Consider the following 23,832-nt stretch of genomic DNA (forward strand, 5'->3'; position numbering starts at 1 on the left):
TATGAGATAAATATGACCATGTTCAGGGTATTCAGAGATCAAGGGTAAAAATGGATGCACCGAGCCGGTAACGCTTTTTGAAATGGAATGATTTTTCACCCTGTGGAGGAAGCTGTCTCAGGATGTTGCGCCCACGCCAGCTTGGGTGTCTACCTCGTCATTATCAGGCTGGTTGTTGGATGCAGGATGGCAGATGCCATTCTTCCTTCTTTAGACAGTTCACATTACCTGATGGGATTGTTGACTGTGTCAGTATCTCTGGCACTAACGCTGCCAACCACTGTTCCCACGGCCACATTTTCAGGAACTTTCCACTCGTAGGCTGCAGAGAGGAAAACAGGAGGCTCATCTACATCCTCCACAACAATCTTGAGCGTTGTCCTGTCGCTGAACTCATCCAGAGTCAGATAGCGAGTGTCAACGTGATTGTTGACTGCCTCTGCAGCCACAACATAGCGTCTCTTGGATTCATAGTCCAAAGTCTGTGAAAGGAAAGAAACACTTTGTTTATCATCAATAGAAGAAGTAAGAACTTTTCTATTAACCTCGACCAACAAGATGATTGTTTCACTGAGAGCAGCAAGATGAAGATGAATTTTAATATTGTTCATTGTCAATAGGCTTCGAGCTGTGTACATGCACTTAAATAATGTTGTATTTTTGATTAACTATGAAGCTAGTAACAACAAAACAGCATGCAGACCATTACCATTTCCTCAAAATGATTCAGAGGCAGAGTCAATATGTTTATATTTTTCAATTTTATCATCATGCTATCTAAATGAAAATCTTATGGACAGTATCCTGTTATTTAAAGATACGTCACATCCAACTGTGATTTTGATCTGTTATGAAAAGAAATGCACCAAAGTCTTCAACCACCTCTCATTTCTGTATTTACTGTTGAAGATTTACAATAAAAAAGTCTATAAGAAAAAAAAAAAAAACTGTTGTGAGAGACCTTTAGTCAATATTTTATTTGACCACCTTTATTCTTAACTTTAACATTCTTAGACAAACTTTTTTTTGTACTTTCTTGAAGTAATCTTCAGGAATAGCTCTTCTTTAGATGCTTTTTTGTTCCGTTCTGTCAAGATGATCCCACACTGCTAGAATAGTGTTGAGACAGGCTCTGGAAAGGATTCACCACTCTATAAAAATGTTGTCACTGCTTTTCACCTCATTTATTGTGTCATTTTGTGTACATCAGCATATTTCTTAGTGGCATGTTGGCGGCCATTCTGTCATTGAGACCATTTCTAGTGAAGCTTTGATGAACAGTAGATGGATCAACTGAAGGTTGAGGTGCATCTCGCTGAGGTAAGCCAAATCTGCAAGCAGCTAGTCGGGATTCACCTTGTTGGTGCAAAACTTTGTCAAACTGTTGCTGGATTTTCATTTCAAGGGAAACCAAAATGTTTTCTGATGATGAAAAATCTGGCCTGTGGGCAGGATAGTTCAGCACCTGGATGCGTCTCTTGCAAAGTTGTGATGGATACAGTTTAGAGTTTAGCGGTGTCTTGCTGAAATATGCTGTTTTCTGGATCAGAGCTGATGTTTATGTACCACCCATCCATTATCTATACCACTTTGTCCAATGAAGGGTCATGGGAAAGCTGGAGCCTCAGCATTTTAGCAGGTGAGAGGCAAGGTGCAACCTGGACAGGTCACCAGTCCTTCACAGGGCCAACACAGACAGACAAACAGCTATTCACTCTCACTCCTAGGGAGAATTTAGAGTGATCAATTAACAGGATTTAGTCTACAGGACACAACATCCATGGCTTCCAAAAAGAATTTCAGTTTCTTAGATTCAACTGACAACAGAACAGTTTTACACTTTGCCTCAGACCATTTTAAATGAGTTTTGACCCAGAGAAGACAGCACTGTTTTTAGATCTTGTTCACATATGGCTTTTTCTTTGCATGATATAGCTTTAATCTGAATTTATGGATTCCTTGGCAAGCTGTATTCCAGGAGAAAATCATGACTATTTTTAATATGGTGCTGCCTAAGGGTCTTAATAGGAGAAGCACCATTTAGACTAGTCCCCATGCACACAGATTATTCCTGATTCTGTTTTATTTATTCATTTTTTGCGTGATATTATACACTGTAGATGGTGGGATCTTCAAGATCTTTGCATTTTACATTGAATATTTATTAATTTGTTTATTTTTCTGAATGTATTTTGCAAATATTAAACACTTTTTAGGGCATATATGTTGTTATTTTTATTTTATTTTATTTTATTTTACATGTGCAAGACCTTTTTGGAATTTGGGTTGTAGATGGAACTCAAGAAGTGGAAATAAATTATGCATATGTCTTCAAAAGATAATAATTTCTTGATTTCATTTTTTCATACGTAGACAAAACCCCTTGAATTAGGTCATTTTTATGTTTAGATTTGTCATAGATCAGTGTTGTAGCTGAATAAACAAAAATAAATATGTAAAAAGACAAACAGAAAGACAAAAACATTCCTTTAGAAATTGTTGGGTACAAGGACTTGATTGAAAATGAGTGAGAAAGCAGCCAAAGAAAACCTTTGACAAACCTTAAGGAAGCATATGAAAATACTGCTGTAGATAACTTTAAAATATTATAATAAAATCTGGGTTCTTAGCAGGAATATATAAAGAAATGAGCGGTTGCTCAAGACTTTTAAATGGTTTTGTTATTGAGAGTTTCTGTAAAAATCTGTAAATTTACTTCGACAAAACACATCAATGGATGGCTTAATATTGACATTTTGAGCAAATTTATAAAATTTTACATTTAATTGGTTGAACCTGGGTTAACTGTGCTATCCACTGTTTAAAATAAAGCTGAAATTTGCAGCTGAAGGTGGGCGGCTCTTCTTTCTTAGCCCTTACAATAGAGTGAATGTGAAGAACAGTGCTAATTTTTTAGATTTATGTTTTTCTTCAGTAGCCTTTGTGATCTTTTCCCTTACTGCGTTGTGTTATAACTCACACATTGCTCCCATCAGCTCTGACACTTGCACTGTTTCAGCTCTCAGAGCTCGGTCGGGCTTCCATTTATCTTGTTCCAGAATTATGCATTTTGGTGCAGTTTGAGCCTTAGAGGTGGGGGTGAAGTTGCACTCTGAATGAATTAATAATTGTCAATCACCATTACAGTGGTCTCTGAAACATGTCAGAATTTAGAAAAAAACTGAAAAACTTTTTTTTTTTTTTTAACTTCTTGGTGATAATAATGAGGTCATTCATAAAGAGAAGTATCATACTTTTCACCTGATTCCCTGAGTAGATTTCATCTCTTATTCATATAGGCTGAATGTGCAAGGCTCTACAATTACTTTGTTTATAGCCATGTGCTCAGTGCCTGATAAAACGGGTGTGTTAAATACACACCCGTTAAATACAGCACTGAAATGAGTAGATCATGTGAGTATAGCAGCAGAGTCCAGTAATTCTGTCTGAACTGGCAACCAGTTTTTACCTCATGCTTTTTTTTACATTAAAACTGGTTTGTTTAAATAATTTTCCATTACTTGGGCACACTTGTTGTAGCTTTCAGTGCTCTGAAGTGGAGTCACATCCCCCAACTATTTTGTCCAATGGGACAAGTCTGTAGACTACAATATGAAGGGATGGCAGTGCACTGTATGTTAAAAATGTGTTGAACCACAATAATTTATAAGCACAAAATTATGAGATAATTATTTTTGAAAGAGATGCAGGAGTCATCCCTATAGACCAAAACTTTGTGAGCTACCAGTTTTCAGTATAATTGCTTTTACATAAGTTAAATGTGTTTCTCTGTAACAAGATGCTTGCAGTCCCAAGTACAGTAGCCTCACTATGCATTCAAGTGTTATGTTCCCATCAATGTTGACTAGAGTGAAGATGATAAATGATAAATTGACTATATTTATATAACGCCCTGCTGACTTTCTTCAAAGCCAAGGAAGTCCAAAGAATTTCTCAGTTATACAGTTTGCAGCACTTTTTCTTTACATTAGTGGGTGTAATAGGGGTAGTGTTTATGGTTTGGGGTCTTACCTAAGAACACTTCAAAATACGAAGGGAATTAAATTATCAACATTCTGACTGTAATCAAAGGTGTAATCCTTTATTTCTTTTAAATTTCTAGTCCCAGGAAAAGTTCTCATGTCACTAAAAAACTGTTTTGTCACCGTCTCCCATGTGTGTATGGGGACTGTAGGTGTTTGGTTTTCATATGTAAATAAAAAGGGACAGCTTCTGTTGCAGAGTTCTTTCAGTTTGGTTTACTCCTACTTAGCTGTCAGCCTTTTGTGTGAATAAAGAAAGTTAAAACTTTAAGATGGAAATTTAAATTGTATTCACCTTGGCTAGCAGAACCACGCCTTCCTGTGTTACTGGGTCTGTTTCGATGGTAAAAGTGGCACTTTCTTCTAGGTCATCCTCCAGCCTGTATGTCATTCTGGCATTGATGCCGACATCTCCATCCTCTGCCATAATCCTGCCAACTGTGGTGCCTAAGGCTGCATTTTCTGGGACAGCAAAGGAGTACACATCTAAAGAAGCAAGTGTTTTTGAAAAGAAGGGGACAATTGGATTATGATATTAGAAGCAATGCAAAACAAGGATGTAATGACACATTGGACAAAAAGTGACCAATAAAAAAAGTTTCTCCACTAAAATACTGTTTACCGAACCTGACAGTAAGTTGATAATAGCCAGTAAAGAGACAGCTGGTGTGTAAAGCGATAAGAAGGGAGAACATTGTGGTGGAGGGTCAATTTGTGTGAGTTACAGATAAGTTGTGGCAACCCCACATAATCCCAGCCTAACTCTAATAAGAAGATGAGAAAATGTGATTGTGTCTTTGAGCGACTCCTTTTGGATGGCTGCCACAAACAGGAGGAACTCAACAGGCAACCAGCTGCTCCTCCTGGGAAAAAAAAAGAAAAAGAAACCCCTGCTGATAATAATTTGCAATTATGTGAAAAGGCAGAGGGCACAGTTCAAAGTGAAGTGCGGCTATCCAATATTTATAGAGCCTTTTGACTGAACATGGAATCCATGGGATACACTGGCACCTGCAATGAATGCAAATTTAGCATTAATAGTTAAAAGCTTCATCCTTGCTGTTTCACTACCACAGAATTGATTTCTTCCCACTGCATTCGTTTAGTGAGGTTTATCGCTGAGAAGACTCGGTTTGTTTCCAAAGGTCATGACAAATGTCCTTTCATGTTTGAATGATTAAATTCACCCAGCATGTGGCACATGTACACATGCAAACGCAGACGAGCGGAGCACCCTCATCTCCTTTCCCGTCTCTTTTGCTCTCACTCTCATTCTTCGACTGTCTCCTTTTAATTTTGGCTGTTGGCTGAATAACACGACACACAGCACAGTTGAATGCAGCTCTGGCAGCACAAGCCACACACCCAAACCAGAGAAGCGTGATCAAATAAATACCTCGTAGGTAAAATATTAAACGCGTCCTCCAAGTCTGCAACGCTTTGTACTCTTTCATTGATTCCCAGAATGTGTGTGTGGCCCAGCGTTTGCATCGCTGTGAGTCATGTTTGTAACTCACGGTGGTGGAATGTGGGTCCGTTGTCATTGACATCAGTCAGGCTGACGGTGACTGTGGTGGTAGAGGAGTAACCACCACTGAGGCCCAGCATATCCTTCACCTGTACTATCACCAAGTACTCCTCTCTGGTTTCACGGTCCATATTCGGCCATGATGTTACAATGATTCCTGTAGTTGAAGAGGACATGATGAGAAGGTGGAACAGGAGGGGATCCGGGTTCATGAGGAAAGCATACACACATGTTTTAGTTTCACATGTAAGTAAACAAAGGTGGCCTCAAGTACTCTTGAAAAGCACAAACCACCATGTTTGGTAAAACATCATGTTTAATCAGATCCAAATAAATGTAATAAGGGCTTTTAAATAACTACGTGCTGCATTTCTGATCCAGCTATTTTGTCTTTGCCATTTTGCCATTGAACTCATCATCTCAACCATTTCATTTCACAAATAAAAAACATTTCATTCACCAGGTCTGTACTCCGCTAACATAGTGAGGTGATCTGACTTGTGCTAACTGTTGGGTAGGACTGGATTACATACAATCTGTTATATCGAGTCATTTTACAAAAATAAATACCTATGGATGCAGCTAGGTCTATTTTATGGTCCTTAAGCCTTCGTAAAAACAAACAAAAAAAAAGAGCAATCATTTATTTATTTATGTCATTAATGTTTGTGTGGTTAGAAATTGATTGAGCTCTGTTCAGCTAGCTATGTCTGGAACACGGCACTGCAAAGTTTCCCATTTGCTAAATTTGATCCTTTTCAAATCCACATTGTCAATCTCACCTTTCACTCCGACACTATGCGTCCATGATGGAATGAGGAGTTATTTATTTAAAGGTTAAGTATTAGCCCCCAATCCAGCTGATTAACAGCAAACATGAGGTTGTTATTAACAAAGTAGACACTCCATGTTTTACAAATGAAACTTGCTAGCCCTGATGTAGAGTTTTGTTATTGTTGGGTTAGCTCTGAAAATAAAGAGCTCAGTTTATTTATTTTTTAATTTGTTTTTTTGCTTTTATCAAAAATGAAAAAGTGTAAATAAGTATCACTCCATCACTTCTGTCACCTGCATACAAACTGAGACAAGACAGGGAACGTCCCTTCTCCAACACACACAAATTAAATGAATGGCTCGTTACCAGGCCTCTGCAGAGCTGAATGACATGTGGACGAGGGAATTCAGCCTTTTGATTCAGGTGTGTTGAAAAGGGTTGCATCTAAAAGCTGCAGGATAGTAGATTTCGAGGACCGGACTTGGGCACCCCTGATGTAGAACAAGATATTCTATAGTTGCATTGCATGCTGCGTTCACTGACACTTGGGACATCTGAAGTTTACCTAAGTGAAGGCTAGTTTGTACTTAATATTTGCTGGCAATTCATTACCTCTAGTCATGCCTTTTTATGCAGATAAACAGCCCTGTGATGGTGAAATTGGTATTTTGTTTATTTGTCACCCCCAAACCACAGTTATGGTTCACAAAAAAACCCTGAGTTTGTTCAGCAGTGTGATCGTAAGTATAGTTTTATTACTATTTTCAAGAAATTTAAATAGTTAAAATGATGTTAATCAGCCCATTAGTGAATGAATGGAGATCTGGAGAAAGAGAAGGAAATGCACTGAGAAAGAGACTGAAAAGACTCCGATATAGAAAAAGCAACTCCTTCCTCTAGTGGGTTTGGTAGGTAACAAAGCCACAGGGCCTAGACAGATGACACCAAACAGCTGCCCATGCACACAACTTAGCATTTTTTCCATGGCAACAGTTAAGGTGAGGACAGCCCAGATAAGTTTGGAGTTTATAAGGAGTAAACACAAAGATTGGTCCTGTTCATAATGTCAAATTTCCCTGTAAGCTTTAAATTCTCTCTTGGGTAATTCTAGTGCATTCTATATGAAAGTAAAACTAAAGAGGAAAATCATATTTTGGTGGAATTTCTTTAGACCCGTGACAGACAGCTCAGTTGTGTGCTGGTTAGTTGCTTGGCAGTAAGACAGTTCTTAGTTTAATCTTAGCTGGAGCCTTTTTATCTTGAGTTTTCATGTTCTCCCTGTGCATGTAACCACAGTTAGACAAAGTGCACATCTGCAGTGCAGCTTTTTATACCTGAATGCTGGAAAATATTGTTTGTTTCAGACTGTTGTAGACTATCCCATAGTTACTTTCTAGTTAAGTTTTTTTTTGTCTATTTAAAATAAGAGCAGTGCAAAAACTTTAAAACTCACATTTTTCTGTTGGTATTAAAAGACTGTAAAATGCTTTAGTTGCAAAACAACAATGAACTAAAGCTGCCCTGGTTTTTCAGTAAGTGAAAAATTGTTTCCAGTGACAAGAAGATGATACAGCTGTTTGCTCTTTATGAATAAGTTGTGAAAAATATCTTCATATTATCTAATATCATCTATTTCAAATCAAAACTAAACAAAGAGATTCCAGTCAGTGACTGAAAATTGGGTGAAAATAAGTTATCAGCAGTATAGTTAATTTAGGTAATAATTATTAATGCCTGCCAATAAACTGGTTGTGGAACTGTTGACGTCATTGGCCAAAAGTTATTATAATTTTTTTTCACATTTTCAGATGTCCCAGAGGCATCTTGTTGTGGTCAGTACAGTTCAATTTATTATTTCAGAGGAAAAAAATGTATCTTACATATTCATTGTTCTTTGTGTAATATAAAAATTCAGAAGGAGCTGCCTGCTTCTCCATGAAAAGACACAATGGGCTCCAATTTGACCTTTTACTTATGGTATCAATTTGCATGGAAATATTCGGCTGACATCCTTGATGCACCCCCTTCAGCCCTTCACAGCTCTGGTCAGCAAAGTGTGTGGGAAGAGTTGTTGCTGGCCTCTTGTTACACAAGAAAATGTGTAAATGTACATTCATGGGTTTAATTAACTCAATTTCCTTTTGCTGCAAAAAAACAAAAAACAAACAAAAAAAAAACCTTCTAGTAGTTGTGTTTAAAGATAAAGTTTCCATTGATGGTATGCCATTTTTAGGCTTGTCAAAAGTGATTAACGCGTGATAAAATTAAGCAGCATATATGGCGCCCAGTTGCTCTCGGTGACTAAAGATTGAAGGAGGGTTCACACTTGTACCTGTCTTTGGCTCCACAGAGAAGTAGGGCTCCCCCTGCAGGATGGAGTAAATGAGCTTAGCGTTGTTTCCAAACATGGGATCATCCGCATCTGTGGCTGTCACCTGGGCCACTGTGGTCCCTGTAGGGGGGAGTGGATTGCACAGTGAAAGTACGCTCAGGCAGCAGCAGTTCCAGTCGACGGGGAAATAAAGTGATTATGCCACAGTCCCGCAGGGTCTGTCTGTCTGACTCTGGGGGGAGCAGTGGAAATGGAAAAGTGGAGAGTGAACTGAGGGAGGGTTAGAGGAGGGATGTTGACAAAGGGGAAATGGGGGTGGGGAGATGCACTGGCCTTTCACAACTCGGTGCAGGTGTGCGTGACAACCTCTCCAGCCCCATAGCGACATCTCACTATCCACCTGGCCCTAGTTTCCTATCTCTGATTCAGTTTTACATCTCTATCTTTTACATCTTCTACCCTTTTCTCCACTGACCATATTCTTGTCCTCACCTTTCTTTCTGGTATATCATTCTCTCCCTCATGCTTCCTCACTAAATCAATCTTTCTTCCCAAAGATCTTGCTGTCTTATACTCAGAGGCAGGGATTTGCCAGAGCATTTCTTATTTCCCAACGTCCTCACTCCAACCTTTCCTCTCACTTTCACTTTCTAAGTCAAATACATCATGATTTATTACGAGTTAGATATTACGCTGCAAAAGCAGATTACACATAAATTGAAATGGTAATGTTTGTGGTAAGAAAGGGCAGTGGTTATAAAAGCATTATTTAAGAGATTTATCCATAAAGGGATCCAAGCTATAATACAGAATCCAATACTCTTAACTTCCTGAATAGCGACAGATGACAGACACTCATATAACCTTTTGTTCACTGCCTTCAGTTTAGATTAAATTTAGGAAAATTTGTTTTTGTCAATGAAGCTCATTGCTTTACTTTGCCAGGCAGCCTCAGACACAGTCTGTAAATAGAAGTGCCACATGAACTCCAGCATGAAAACTTGCTAAGTGTCTGTGATTAGTGCATTTAAAAACGTATTTTTCCTTTTTCTGATTTTTTTTTTTTGTCCCTTGTAACTAGACATGAAAAACAAAAACATGTTTAACTATTTAGTTTAAAGAAATAAAATCCCAATTTAAAAGTAAGAAAGCATGGAAATGTTCCAACATTCAGGACCGTAATATTACCTTAGCTGGTTATTCTCAAACATGGTGCAAATACAAAATAAATCTCAGTAAAATGCTCTAACTGATGGCCCCATTTCATTAAATCAGATTAAATTGGATTAAATAATCTAATATGTAATGTGATATGGCTGATCCAACTTTGTAAAGTAAAGCAATGGGGGTATTTCTTGAATTTTTTCTTTTAAATTGACAAATGTATTCTTGGATTAGTTTCTTGAAATGTCCCTCTCCTTTTGCGATTTTGTGGTTTCCTCCTCTTCATTTTGCATTTTTTTTTTTATTACAGTTGGCCGCATATGTCACCATTTTTGTCTGAATAGCAAAAAAAAAAAAAAAGTTTAATGTTTAACATCAAAGCCTAGCCTTTATGACTGCCAACATCTACAGATTAGCACAACTCTACCTACAGCTCAGAGACACAATCATGTCTTCCATATGATGATGAGTTTTGTGAACTGACACCACAAATTTGCATGCATGCCTGTATATCCAGCTGTTATCAATAAAACTTTTTTTTTTCCTCAAACATACCAACAGGGCTCATTTCAGGGATGCTGGACACATAGGGCTCGTTCTGGAACTGGGGTACATTATCATTGATGTCTTGCACTTTGATGATGAACTCCGACTGGGGCTCCTCTGGTTCATTGGTCTTCCTGTTGATAGCCAGGGCTTGAAGGACGTAGAAGGCCTTTTCCTCTCGGTCGAGTTTCTTCAGAGTTCTTATCTCACCAGAATACTCGTCTATCTCAAACACATCTCCAGCACCTTCCCCTGATAATATGTACTTGATGGAAAACTCGCCTCGATCAGAGTCAGATTTGAGCTACAAAACAAGGTGGGAGGGGGGGTTATAAAGACAGTTTTTTTTTAGGTATCTGGAAAACATGCACTTTCAAAGGGAAGTACTATATCAAGGACATGGCAGGCATTCAATCTAAAGCTTTACCTGGCCAATAACACGAAGAGTGGGATCTTCCTCGGGGACAAACAGTTGTTTCCAGATCCAACCTCTCCTCAGGCGACGGTGCAGAACAGTAGACCCCTGGGCCAGTTGTTGGGCTTCCAGACCCTGAGTGCCTCTCGTATCACTCAGCACCCCGCCAGGAATCATAGAAAAGACCGTCACCACTGCCAAAACACTGGGAGTGATCATTTTTACAGTCCATGCATGTATTTCCTCTGCCCTTCCCATGGTCAGTGCAGTGGACGGAGGTGTCGCTGGTCCAACGCTGCTAGTTTTTCATTTATCTGCACCGGTTTTAATGATCCTGGTAGTGCTGTATCCCATCTTGCTATGATGTTATTTGTGTACATGTTCTTATCTCTGAAATACAAGTTAACAGTCCATTTAATGTCTGAGGAAAATATATTCATGAGCAGAGCAGAGAGATTGCAAAATTAAACCTAAATATTCATTTATGTGCACAAATGTGTTTTTTAAAAGATAGGATTAAAAAGAAACAATAAATTAATTAAACAAAATGTATATTTAAACACATATCTAACTGAAGGTAAATAAATATCTACAAACTGGTTAGGATAGATGACATCACTTTAAGGTCATGATAGACAAAACAGTAGTAACTGTCTACACATATGATCCTCTTATTATCTTATCTCATAGCTAAGAAACAAAGTAGCTTGAGGAAAAGTCTATTAAATAAAATAACTGGAAAACTGGAAAAGACAAGATATAAGCTAAAAGATGTTTGTTTAGTATTATACTGTACAAAAGGAGGCTTAGTCAAAAGAAGAAGACTAATTTAAAATCTAATTATTTTTTTGGATGAGGAAGGTAATGAACAAATACTTCATCATTGATCTAAAAATAATAATAATAATTATATTTATTCATAAAGATTCACAGTGATACCATAAATTTACAGTAACTCAAGTGCACAAAACTAGCAACCCAGCTATGTAGTAAACAGGAAAATAAAAGCTGCAGCAGAAAACTCTTTGTCTCAGCTCTGCTTTTTCTTCAGTAGAAGCTGAAAACAGTCCTCTGTTTGGGATTCAGACAAGGCCCTGTATTGTGTTTTCATAGGGAGGGATGCAGAGCAAGACCATCATTCCTTAAGCATGACACCGCACTCTCCAGCTGACTAATGAAGACTTCTAATTAGATCAATGTCTCCCCAGACATGGAAAACAGAGACACACATGCCTCTGACAAACTGCGAGTCAAATCGATGCAGCAATTACAATGTGCAGCAAGATCAGGGGCAAGAGTATAAGGACAATGAATGTCACAACACAAGGTGAATTTGTTGGGTACTGACACATGCAGTAGTGTAAAAAAACAAAGAAAAAAAATCATTAACTATTCCTGCATATCATCTTGGACAACTAGTCCTATCAGTTGTTTGTTTATACCCATTACGTGCAGCGGGAGAGAATTTCAACTCATGAGTATTTTTATATCATAGTAGATGCTTTTCTCAAGTGTTTCCTTTAACAAACCTCGACATCCTGGGGGAGGTTGAATGGTGCAGCACTTTCAATCATTTTGGGGCTTTTAAATGTGGGACATGTGCACATAATTATAGGTTAGTTTGGCCTGCGTGTGCAGATAACCCTATTTTTGGAAAGAAGGATTTTTAGCCTGCTTCTCAAAAATAAAAACAAAAAAAAAAGCTTCAAGTTTGGAATGCTGGCGGGTTTTCATGCATGATCTGCTCTGCTTACTTTTTATGTAATATATTTTTGGACGAAGGTCAGGAAATAACTGTTTAAAAAGCTTGTGGTTCAGGCTGTCTTGTTGCTTGCTAGATGACTAACTTTCTGTTGAGATTTAAATTTCAGACAGATGTCCTGATACATTCTTTATATTTATTGGTTGAATAAATTTTTCACAAATAATCACAAGGTTTTGTTTAATAATAAATATAAAATAATAAAAACATATAAAAAGTTATTATTGATATTGGCATTATTAACCTTTTTCCAGCAGTCCTCCAACTTATTCAGATAAGAGAAGAAGAACAAAGACGTCTTGCTCACAGCACTGCAAAATTTGTTGTTTTTCCTTCATTTTTAATTCATCCATCCATTTCCTATACCCAATTATTCGAAAACAAAGTCATTTGGGAGCTATAGCCTATCCCGGCAGCTACTAAGCAAGAGGCAGGAAACCTCGGACAGGCTGCCAGTTCAACACAAAGAGACAAACAGCCACTAACGCCGCCTGCCCCTGGAATCCAACCAGTGTGGTAGACTCACGAAGATTAACATTAGCCAGAATGAGAACGATGTTTGTCTGTTTAGAGTTAGACTAATCTTGGGGAGTCTAAACTCTAGAAAGGATTTTGTAAACTTTTACAGTGTTTTAAGAGATCCTCAGAACTTGTGTGCTTCCGCCATGATACACTTCCAGAAACATCAGAACTTCAGAGTTGTGAAGATTCTGGTTCTTCAAATAAAACAGTATGTCCATTAACATCTGACTTTAAATTCGTCTTTGAATTGACTACAAATAAATGAGGTTCACATAATTAGGTCACACAGATTTATAATATTGGCTCATATATACTTATGTCTCAATAAATAACTGACCAAGTAAAGCATTTTTGTCTCATTAGCTTAAAAAGGATCATTTTATTTCCTTCTGTACCCTGTTTTAAAATGCATTTAGGGTTGTAAATAGGTAAACTCCATACTGACAAATTAAATATGACTTTTTTCAGTAACACTGACCACCCACTCTCAATTAGGTCTTAATATGCCAGAACGAATTATGGAGACATGAACTCAATGTTATACGGTTCTCCAGTGAAACCATTTGTCAGCACTCTCTAGTTATTAAGGGCTAAAAGTCACAGCACTTTTCATTTTAAACTTATCTAATGGAGGGGTTTTTTTGCATTGTAGCATACACAACATTTATAGTCCTACTGGTGAATTCTTTCATCCAGAGTTCATTATACAGTATGCATTTCTTCTATGAGCAATCCCTGTGGAAATTTAAAACATACAGTGTAGTAGCAGGAAGTTGTCTCAGCACTTAAAGTAGCTGCAGTATTAATGCTTTAACAGCTCTGTTCATGTTTAATCTTGTAAAAGTAAATTAGCTGTCAAGGCCATTTTCAATGGGCCGGTAAAATCAATTACTGATGCAGGACTTACTTCTTAATTTAAAGTTAAAAAAAAAACATAAATAAAAAATAAAAATGTAACATGAATGTGAGTATCTGTTTGTGCTTATGTGTTTCTTTATAGGGAATATTCATATCTCTGAGCATTGTGGAGTGACACTCCAATTAGAAGCCAGTGAATCGTGAGCTGCTGTTGTCTTTCATAGGGTTGCCAAGCATGCGCCCAGATTGAACGCCTTGAGCCAAAACCTAGACAACAGACCTCAGTGATGATTCTCTGAGGAACTGCCAACGTACCTAAGAGTTTGCTGTAGTTATGTAGTTTGCTCCAAGGGAAATCTGTCTTTAGTGAGCGGCTGAAATAGTGCGTAGGTCAACAGTTTAAGTGTAAACCTCACAAGATGTGGCCTTTCTACAAGAAGTGTTCTAAGTGTGGAAAAGTAATGGATATATTTATTAGACCTTTCTTAAAGCCTGAGATTAGTCAGTGTGTTGTGCAGCAGCAAGTAAACCATGGCTGTCTATTAAAGCTGTCTTCAATGCACTTTATAATAAAACTTTGTCAGCTTGTTTATATCCATTGGATAAAGAAACCTGTAATAACACAGAGAAAAAAAAAGCTTTTACTTATATGTGTAAAAGTTCTAAGAAAATACTGAAAAAATAAAATTGGAAAAATTCATTGCAGTCTATAGCAAATGTTTCCCTTTAAAATAAATCCTCATTGTACATGACATGCAGTACATGCAAAGTGCCTTGTGGCTGACAGCCATTCATTACAGCTAATAGGCCTTCCCCCCCATTTCAAGCAGGCCTCCTGTAGCCTATATGTACAGAGCACCGCTCTACCACATGACAGAATGACAATGAGCTGCAGTCTCACCATGTTAAGCACTAGATGCACTGAGACCGCCCCATCATTTTTCTACATGGTGATGTCGTCTAGCTATTAAAATGATGCTCCTTTGTAGGAATGGTTCCAGTATGCTGTTAAAATGGGTCTAATGTGCCGACACATGTTGAAATAAAACAATAAGAAAAGAGCAGCTCTTGGTTGACATTGAAGGTAACATATTAGTATGAGTCCAAGCAGCTAACATTGGAATAATGCTAACTGTAATTAGCATTTTTATTTACGTTGTTTTCCAATCAGCCGTTTTGTTGCTTGGCCTAATGTTTGGTAATTAAGAAGGATAAATTTAAGACAAAAATATGGAAATGTTAAAGCTTCAAAAATGTAATCTTAAGAATAGATTCAGACTTATTAATTCAGCTACTTGAAATGTTGAGGGGAAATACATCTCTTTAAGATCAAGCTTCTCAGACAAAATGTCTTTAATTGGACATTTGGGAGTCTTTCAGGGGACTTGTTGTTTACTGTTCAGCTCTGTAAAACAATAACTTTGACATGCAGCTTGTGTTTCCTAATTCAGGACCTTAAATGAGTCTCAAGGCTGAGCCAGAACAACAAGGGAATGTCAAGCTATCATGTACTTGTTTGTAAGTAATTTGTTTGATTTTATTAGGAGCACAAGAGGAAATCATTTGTGCTCTGCAAAATGTCACAAATTTCCACTGACATTAATCAAGCGTGGCACCATATCCTCTTATATGTTTCCTTCCTTTTCCAAGGTAAACAATTAGGTAACGCTGCTAATGTGAAGAAAAAACTGTAGAAAATACAGAATCAATTAGTTAAAGCTAAAGTTGGTTTCTAAGTACAGCCATAAAACACTATGTTTTAGGTTAAAGCTTTGAATCAAAATAATACCTCCACAAATATTTGGATTTATTACTGTTTTGTAAAAACAGTAATAATACATTTATTTATGTTAAATAGTGTGAAGACAATATTTAGAATATACAGCACTATAAGTGTTTTGTAGCTGAGGATATATGTTCCTTGATTTTTTTTTTTTTTTTTTTTTTTTTTTGGAGTGAGTTGTTTTGTCATTTTCTCATTATTTGAGTTTTTAATAATTAATTTAGGGCCTGTTTGTTCTATTTGATAAGGCTTCCATTGTTTTTAGTGGGCTACAGGTTTGGACTGCAGGCAGAAAGTTTAGCCAGATGGTCCCTCTGCTTTTTAGCTTTTGGGATGTGGTATCTTTGATTTCTAAACCACTTTTTTATTTTTATAATGTATAAATGTATGAATTATAATTATTTATAATGCACTTTAAAAACAACCACAGAGGACCAAATTGCTGTACAGAAGAATAAATGTACAAAGAATAAAATCAACCAAAACAATTTATGAGGTTTGTTGTTATTCATCTCCCTTATCCTTTGCGCTGTGTTTTTGTAGTAGTATGAATTGTGTTGAATGACAATTTTGGGAGGCATTCATGAGCTAATGCAATGATATCCACTACAGAAACATGTTTGACTTTAATGCCATGCAGGCTGTCAGTTCAAAGATCATCATTGTTTTTTTTCTGAATTTTCTATGGAAAAGCAGTAATAATAACAATGGATTAGATTTATATTGTGCTTTTCAAGTCACCAAAAGTGCTTTACATTGTCTCATTATTCATTCACTCATCACTGATACGTGGTGATGGTAAGCTACATCTGTAGCTGCCCTGGGCAGACTGACGAAAGCGTGGCAGTCAGTCCACACCTACGGCCTGTCTGACCATCACCAAACATTTATATCCACATTCATACATACACCAGCGATGCCAGCACTGGAGGCCCAAGGACATAACGACAGATGACTTGGCGAGTGGGAATCGAACCGCCAAACTTCCAATTATTAGGCGACCGCTTGACCCACTGCCGCCCCAAACAGAGATTTCTGTGGATTCTCACGCTGTTTTTTTATAGTTATATGCTATTGATTATGACATCCACCAATTATTTGCAATTTTATGTAAACAAATGTGATTCTTCACTAATTTAACTATTTGCTCATATGGTCTTTCACAAAGTGTCAAAGTAACATCTTTAAAGAAAGACTCAGCATCTGGTTACTTTAAAAGCACAATCATGACACTGGTCTGACAATAACTCAGTTGTTTTTAATTTTGTTTTGTCTTTTAATACTTAAAGTATTAACATAACATTTGGTAGTAGGGACGGGGCGATACCAATACGAGCATCGGAAATACACGCTGATTCTACCAAAAGTAAGGTGATCAGTATTGGCGAGTATTTATGTCTAAAAACAATCCGATACCATGGAAACGGAATCATAATTCCTTGTTTCTTGCCCAACACGACCACACACAGACACAGGAAGTCGCGCATTGAGTGACCGTTGTTTTGAGTTAATAGGCGGAGAACAGCTGCACATGAGTCACTGTTGTGCTAACATTTAGCATTAATGGAATATTAGTAATTTGGTGTCATTACACATTAGAAAATCCCACTTGCAAAACAGCAACATGCGTAATATGCAGGGCTGAAGTTTCCAGAGGTGAAATAAATGCTGCCGAATTGACCACCAGCGACTTTATAAAGCGTTTTGGTTGAAATCCTGTGAAGGAGCACAAGTTTGTTGCCTTAAAGGAAATGTGCAACAAACCACAGCAATAACAAACGTTGACAAATGCTTTTAAAAAAACATCAAGGATTTGCAGAAGAAAGCCAGAAAGCCGCCAAAATACCAGATGTCTTAGAATTTATTGTCCTGGATTAACATCCCTTGTTTTTTTGTGGAAAACGTTCACTGTACGTCCAATTTCACAATAGTTTTTAATAGAAATTCTTTGATCTGAGTTTATTTAGTCAATAATTAATGTGGCCATCATGGATTTCACATGTTAATAAAACATGAATTATATAAATAAATATTAAGGCTGTCAAAAATAACGTGGAACAGCAGTAACTAATTTATGTAATTAATTGTGTGAATTTTTAAACCGGAATTAACGCCCCCCCCACACTTTTCCAGGTGAGAGGGTTTGACACTCACTTTCATTTGAAGAAAAAAAAAAAAAAGAAAAGAATTCCTGCAGTTCTCTACTAATATACCTTCTCCTCCTCCGCTTCTCCTCCTTCCCTCTCTCCTGTTGTTCTGTGACTGGCTGTCGGTCATCAGCTGATCGGCTTCTCTAGTGCTAGCGCTGTCTTTCTTGTTGAGCTTCTTTGTTATTCATCTGAGAAGGAGGAAACTAGTGGTTCGTGGGTCATCTTATATTTAAGCCAAAATATTGTTTTTGGATGAAAGAATGAAATAGAATTTATGGACCTCTTAATAAAATAACATTGGTATCGGATCCGTAGTCGGTATCGGCAGATACCTAAACACCAGGGATCGGCATTGGTATCGGACAGAAAGAAATGGCATCGGAACACCCCTAATTTGTAGACATTTATATTTGTTATTATATTCTGTTATTAGCTGCTTTATATTTTAGATGTTGCTAATATTAAAACAAGCATAAACTGCAACATTTTGTTAATAAAACAAGAGACACTGGGCTTCCAATAATGGTCAAATATAGACTGCATGTTGATTTAAATATTGTGTTATAACAGATTCACCATTTTTGTGAGAGGCAAGTTGTGATTGATTTATTTTGAACCAGTTTGGATTAGTCTGGTCTGCTGTATACACTGTCGATACTTTTTAATAGAAGGGTTTCTAGACCCTGTTTAAAAAACAAACAAACAAAAACAAAAATACAGGTTTTTACATATCTAGCTCAAGTCAAATTGAAATTTTGAGTTTTATTTTTTCTCACAGTTACTCCATCCAATTTTCCATAATACACACAACAGAATGAAGCAAGTAGTTTGACCTGCCTTTGTGCATATAGCTTAGTTAAGACACATGAATTATTGTCTTTATATGTTACAGACCTTGCCATAATTTCAATAGCAAATGGGTAAATAGAACTGTAAAGTTTTCATGTGAATATTTTTTTTAAAGTGATCACTTTGATTGTCAAACTATCAGTTCGCCAACCTGTTGACTTCTTGGTTTACATTTTTCAGTGAAGTCTCCCTCTTAAATCGACAGCATGAAGATATATTTTTTCCAGGGGAAAAAAATCCCAATAGCTGAAATTTAAAACCCCTATCACAAGAATATCAACTGAAGTGAATAAAGTTCCACTTGCCACACTGTGAACTTGGTGAGAGCATTATTTATTTTTCATGCTGTGTCATGACTGCATGTTTGATTCACACCAATGTTTGCTGCAGAAGAGTGGCTGCCTCTACTGTATTATGTTAGAAAGCAGGTCTCTGGTAATGGGCATAGTTTTGTATGATCTAAGCCAGATGTAAATCAGGGGTCCTGCCAATTTCGGCCCAGACTGGTCCCATACGATCATGCAAACTACAAATCTTTGTACTCCCTTAAATGTGAATATCAGATTTGCAACTCTTAAAAAACAATAACACAGCTGTTTTATTAATGTATTATCATCACTTCGTCATAACATTGTCATCGCTAACTGTCTCAAATGGATTGGACTTACTGGGTTTAATGTGTCTTTACTCATAACAGACCCACAGTGATGTGAAAGCAGTGTAGCTTACCACAGCTGCTATCATCGTCATCATCATTAATAACAGCTAATGAAGATCCTGCTGTGCTACACATGTCAATCATATTTGAACATTTGGTCTTTTTTCTTTCTTTCTTCTTTTTTTTCTTTTATCACACAGTTTTTTTGTGCTTCCTCCCGCATTGGTTCTCGGTTATGACAGGTAGCCGCATCCAATGAAACACAGCCGGAAGGGGTTTAAACGATCTGATTGGTTCAGCCTGGTGTCAGTTCAAAGAAGAACCAATGGGCCGAAGATCAATGTGTTTCAGGGGTCGGAGGTCAGGACAGTTCTATGCTGCACAGGGATCAAATCGAAAGGGGGTGGCATTTAAACATTTGAGTGGGCCGAAACACTAGTTGGGCCGCCGATAAACTGATTTTTATACACCAGTCAGACCAATAAATAAACTGTCAAAAAAACACTGGGAAAATGCCCAGTAGCAAGTCTATCCTTGGTAGCAATTACAGAACAACACAAGTTCCCTAGAAAACTATTAATTATTTTTGCCAAAACCATATTAAGAGATAAACTGTATTTTCAATGTTTGTGAAACATTATATGTTGACACTAAAGGGAAGTGTATTGCTGCTGATGTAAGGTCAATTTGATAACTAATAAGCATTTTATTATTGTATTTTGCTAAGAGCATCCTCCCTTCTGTGCTCCTCACAAAAAAACGTAAAAACCTAAATTTTTCTGTGAATGCTGAACTGAACGCAACACAATTGTAAATAAAGAAACTTGAACATAAACTTGTTATGTAATGTCCTGTAATATTAAATGCCTACATGGCGAAACACCGACTTCACACTACTTTACCCACAATGCATTACTTTTTCTAGCTTAACACTCCTTGGTAACATCAGTGCTGTCCCACTCTGAAACTGCATGTGGAGGTGAAAGGGGAGAAGCTGCAGACGCAGTGTGTGCATCACATGCTTAGTGTGCTTATGATTACTTATGGGAATATTACGTGTTATCTGCAGAAGATTCAGACAGTAAAAATCTAGCATTTCTGTGCAAGTTATGTCTGTCTGCACTACAAAAGCAAGTAAGAATGTCAGCCTCATTAACTTCTATATTGAAGAGTTGAATCCATCCAGTTTGAGAAGAACAAGACCCCCTGCCAACAGTTACAAACCATCCAGATCACACTGCCTCAGTCAGGGGTAGGACTTCCCAGTAACAGATTAATTGGTTAGTTACAGATTTCCCCAGTTCAGTCTTTAATTCTCAATTTTAACTTAAAACAACTGAAATAAAGTGAACTTTGAACTAGTTTAAAATTAAAATGGTGACCAATGAATACAAACTATTTATTTTAAACAGAAAGAACTTAACTTTGAACGACCGTAGTTCCTGAGAAGCATGATTTTGCACACGACCGTGATATAACAATGAGGCACTATTAATATTAGTGTATATATATAATTTGAATAAGACATCATGGGGGAAAAAAGTCATACAAATAACAGACCTGCTACTAATAAAGACATGGATCGCTAAGCAGCTGATGTAAATAAAGGTATTAGTCTAAACTTGAGAAAATATTGTCATCAAAGGGAAGAAAAATAAAATATATTAGGTAGTTTTAACACTTTTTGAATTACAAACAAGACTTGACTGATTTGTTAGTCATAGCAGTCCGCTCTTATTTACATTTTAAATACATATTAAAGGCAGGACCAAACTTGGCTCTGTATTACACAATGTATCATGTTGTGCAATGGCCTATCTTTCGAAGTATACTATAATGCTGTGTTATCAGCAGTTTTTACCACATCTTCCCCTCATACACTGCCAGGAGCATCCATGTTTACGGAATTTAGTGGAAGCTCATGTTTGTTACTAAAACCTACACATTTTACTACATTTTTGTCAGACAGCCATCTTTTAAGAATCAGAAAAAAGAGATTAATGTTTTTGGGTTATACAAAGGTATTAAAAGCCAGATGAATGTATTTCCTCTTTGCTGTTCCAGTTGAAATCCATGTTCATTTTTGTATCCCTCTATAGTTCAGCCAAAAAAAAAAATATATATAAATGAATACGACATGGAGTTCACCACCACACCCACCTGTTCGTGCTATTCTGCTGTCCTCCAAGCCACTTGTCACTAACGGCCGCCAAGACAGATCATCTCCGGGTGAGAAAAAACACAATCTGCTTAACTAAATACCCTGGTACTGGAAAGCAATTCAGTCACCACAAAGCAGAAGCCAATGTTCGTGGGTCTCACAATGAGTAATCCCCTCCACTGACAACCTCCCCTTTTCTTCTTCTTCTTCTCCCCCTTTCTTTCCTTCTCAAGCTTCCCCGGGAAGAACAAACACAGGCTCTATTGTCTAAGACTTGCTTCTGAACACTACAGAACACTCAGGGCCTTCATGGCCATGCAAATGGTCATAGTCCAGACTTACAAATGGATTTTTATCTGTTTTTCCCCCTTCTAGTTTTGTGAACAATCCTGTGCTTATTAGAGTTTGAGCATAGATAGAGCAAATGGCAATACATCCACTATAAGGTCACCATATCTGCAAGTGAAAGAGATGGCAACAGTCTGTTTTTTGACATTCAAGCGGATGGAGCATGTTCTTCCTGCATGCACCCTCCTGGTATGCTTGCATGTAAAAAGTGACCTCTTATGACACAGACTTATGAAATTACTCCACAGATTGTTTGTCCCCTCTCATTCTCCAGCTGTTTACATAATCAGGGCTAAAGCAAGAAATGATATAACTATCCGTCACTTTAGTTTCTCTGCAATTCCTGTTTGCAGCATGACATTAAACCATGCTTTGTTAGAACATTTGTCTTTTCCATTAATCCATCCATTTTCTACTGTTTATCTAAGTACAGATCACAGGGCCAGAAGTCTGAGCAAAGATCCCAGACCCCTCTCTCCCAAACCACTATCTCTTGGTCTTTAGGGGAAAACACAAGCATTCCTGCTATAGGTGAGAGCAATAGTCTCTCTAGTGAGGCCTGAGTCTTTCTTGAGGCCTCCTCATGATGGGACATAGTTTGAAACACCTGAGGTGTTTGAAGAGTTTCCTGATCAGATGCCCAAACCACTTAATCTGGCTTCTTTCATTGCAGAGTAGCTGCAACTCTAATCTGAGCCTTCTCTGATCCATTTCTTTTGTTTCCACTGAAATATTTGTTTTATTTGTCTTTACTTGGTTTTACCATTTTTCCCTCCAACCCTTTGACTTGAAAACATATAGCTTAAAAAACAAGCAAATTATTTAAAATGTAGGCATTACATTTTTCAGTGCAAAGAAGTTTTAAAAGATTAAAATAATACAGGAAAAATCTCTGAGCATCAACGACACGTATGAAAACCTAAATTAAATAAATACTGACTGTGATCTCCCAGCCCTCTAACATGAGTTTATAGTGGAAGTTATTACATCTGCATAGGTTCAAAAGCACTTTTGGGAACCGTATAGTAGCAGCTCGGATAGGCTCCAGCCCAACCCTATAGCCAATAGATAAATGGTTGGAAGTTTGATTTCTTTACATTTAATATTGTTTTCATTGTCTCTGATTGTTTTTTAAGTATTTCCAAGTGAATAGAAGCATCTCACTTTTTTGAGAAACAGAGTTATATAACATGTGGCCCCTTTTAAATAATGACAGATGTCCAACTATTGTTGACACAGGGTCACTTTGCTGTGAAGCACAAACCCATCAATGCTAAAATTTACAACATTTACAACTGTAAAATGGAGCCTGGTTTTACTATTCAGTTTTTAAGAGGCTGCAAAGGTTGTTAGTGGCTTGAGCTGCAGGCAAACATGCCTTTTTCTTACCCTCCACTTCAACACAGGTAACTATAATCACTCCAATTACCACAAGAAAAAGTTTGTCACTTGAGTAATTTTTGATTTGACAACCCAATTACTTTTTGGATAAAATACCACAAGACCCTTAGTTATGTGTTCCTCATAAACATGCTAACCTCAGAGGGCTAATTACAAACCTGAACAATGCTAATGGATTCCATCATTAGAGGGATCTAAGAGGGCCAAACAAGCAGTGTTGGTGTAAATGTCTCCAAACTGACCATAACAGCATTCCCACTGAGCTTTGTGACAGGGTGGAATTTGTTATTTCAGAGGTTGAGATTAGTTTTCTGTGTGAACTGCACTCCCATTCTGATTCCATATCAAACAGAGAAATGTCAGGACCTGGACTGTGACATTTAAAACTCCCATTGTAGACCTTGTCTAATTGAGCTTCCCTCGTTATAATGATGGAGTGTGGGCTGACCACTGAAAAAGAACATCAGAAATGAAAGCTATGGTTTGGAATTATTTACATTTGTCTCTGCGAACAGAGCAGTGAATCTATCTTTCAGT

The 23,832-nt window shown here is 37.3% G+C and overlaps 1 protein-coding gene across 4 annotated transcripts in view; it reads right to left on the minus strand.

Moving 5' to 3' along the window:
• Window positions 1-21,662, minus strand: part of LOC121629281 (cadherin-7-like) — a 34,091-nt gene extending 12,429 nt beyond the window's left edge. For all 4 annotated transcript variants that reach the window (XM_041968920.1, XM_041968919.1, XM_041968922.1 and 1 more), the window contains exons 1-7: window positions 21,546-21,662; window positions 10,816-11,193; window positions 10,398-10,692; window positions 8,679-8,798; window positions 5,561-5,728; window positions 4,339-4,529; window positions 229-482 (exon numbers count right to left, since the gene is read on the minus strand). In XM_041968920.1, the coding sequence (XP_041824854.1) occupies window positions 229-482; window positions 4,339-4,529; window positions 5,561-5,728; window positions 8,679-8,798; window positions 10,398-10,692; window positions 10,816-11,061 (1,274 nt within the window). In that variant the 5' untranslated portion in view covers window positions 11,062-11,193; window positions 21,546-21,662. The remainder of the gene's footprint in view (window positions 1-228; window positions 483-4,338; window positions 4,530-5,560; window positions 5,729-8,678; window positions 8,799-10,397; window positions 10,693-10,815; window positions 11,194-21,545) is intronic.
• Between the last annotated feature and the right edge of the window lie 2,170 nt (window positions 21,663-23,832).

This window comes from Melanotaenia boesemani, chromosome 18 (genome assembly GCF_017639745.1).
Source record: "Melanotaenia boesemani isolate fMelBoe1 chromosome 18, fMelBoe1.pri, whole genome shotgun sequence".
Lineage (NCBI taxonomy): Eukaryota > Metazoa > Chordata > Actinopteri > Atheriniformes > Melanotaeniidae > Melanotaenia > Melanotaenia boesemani.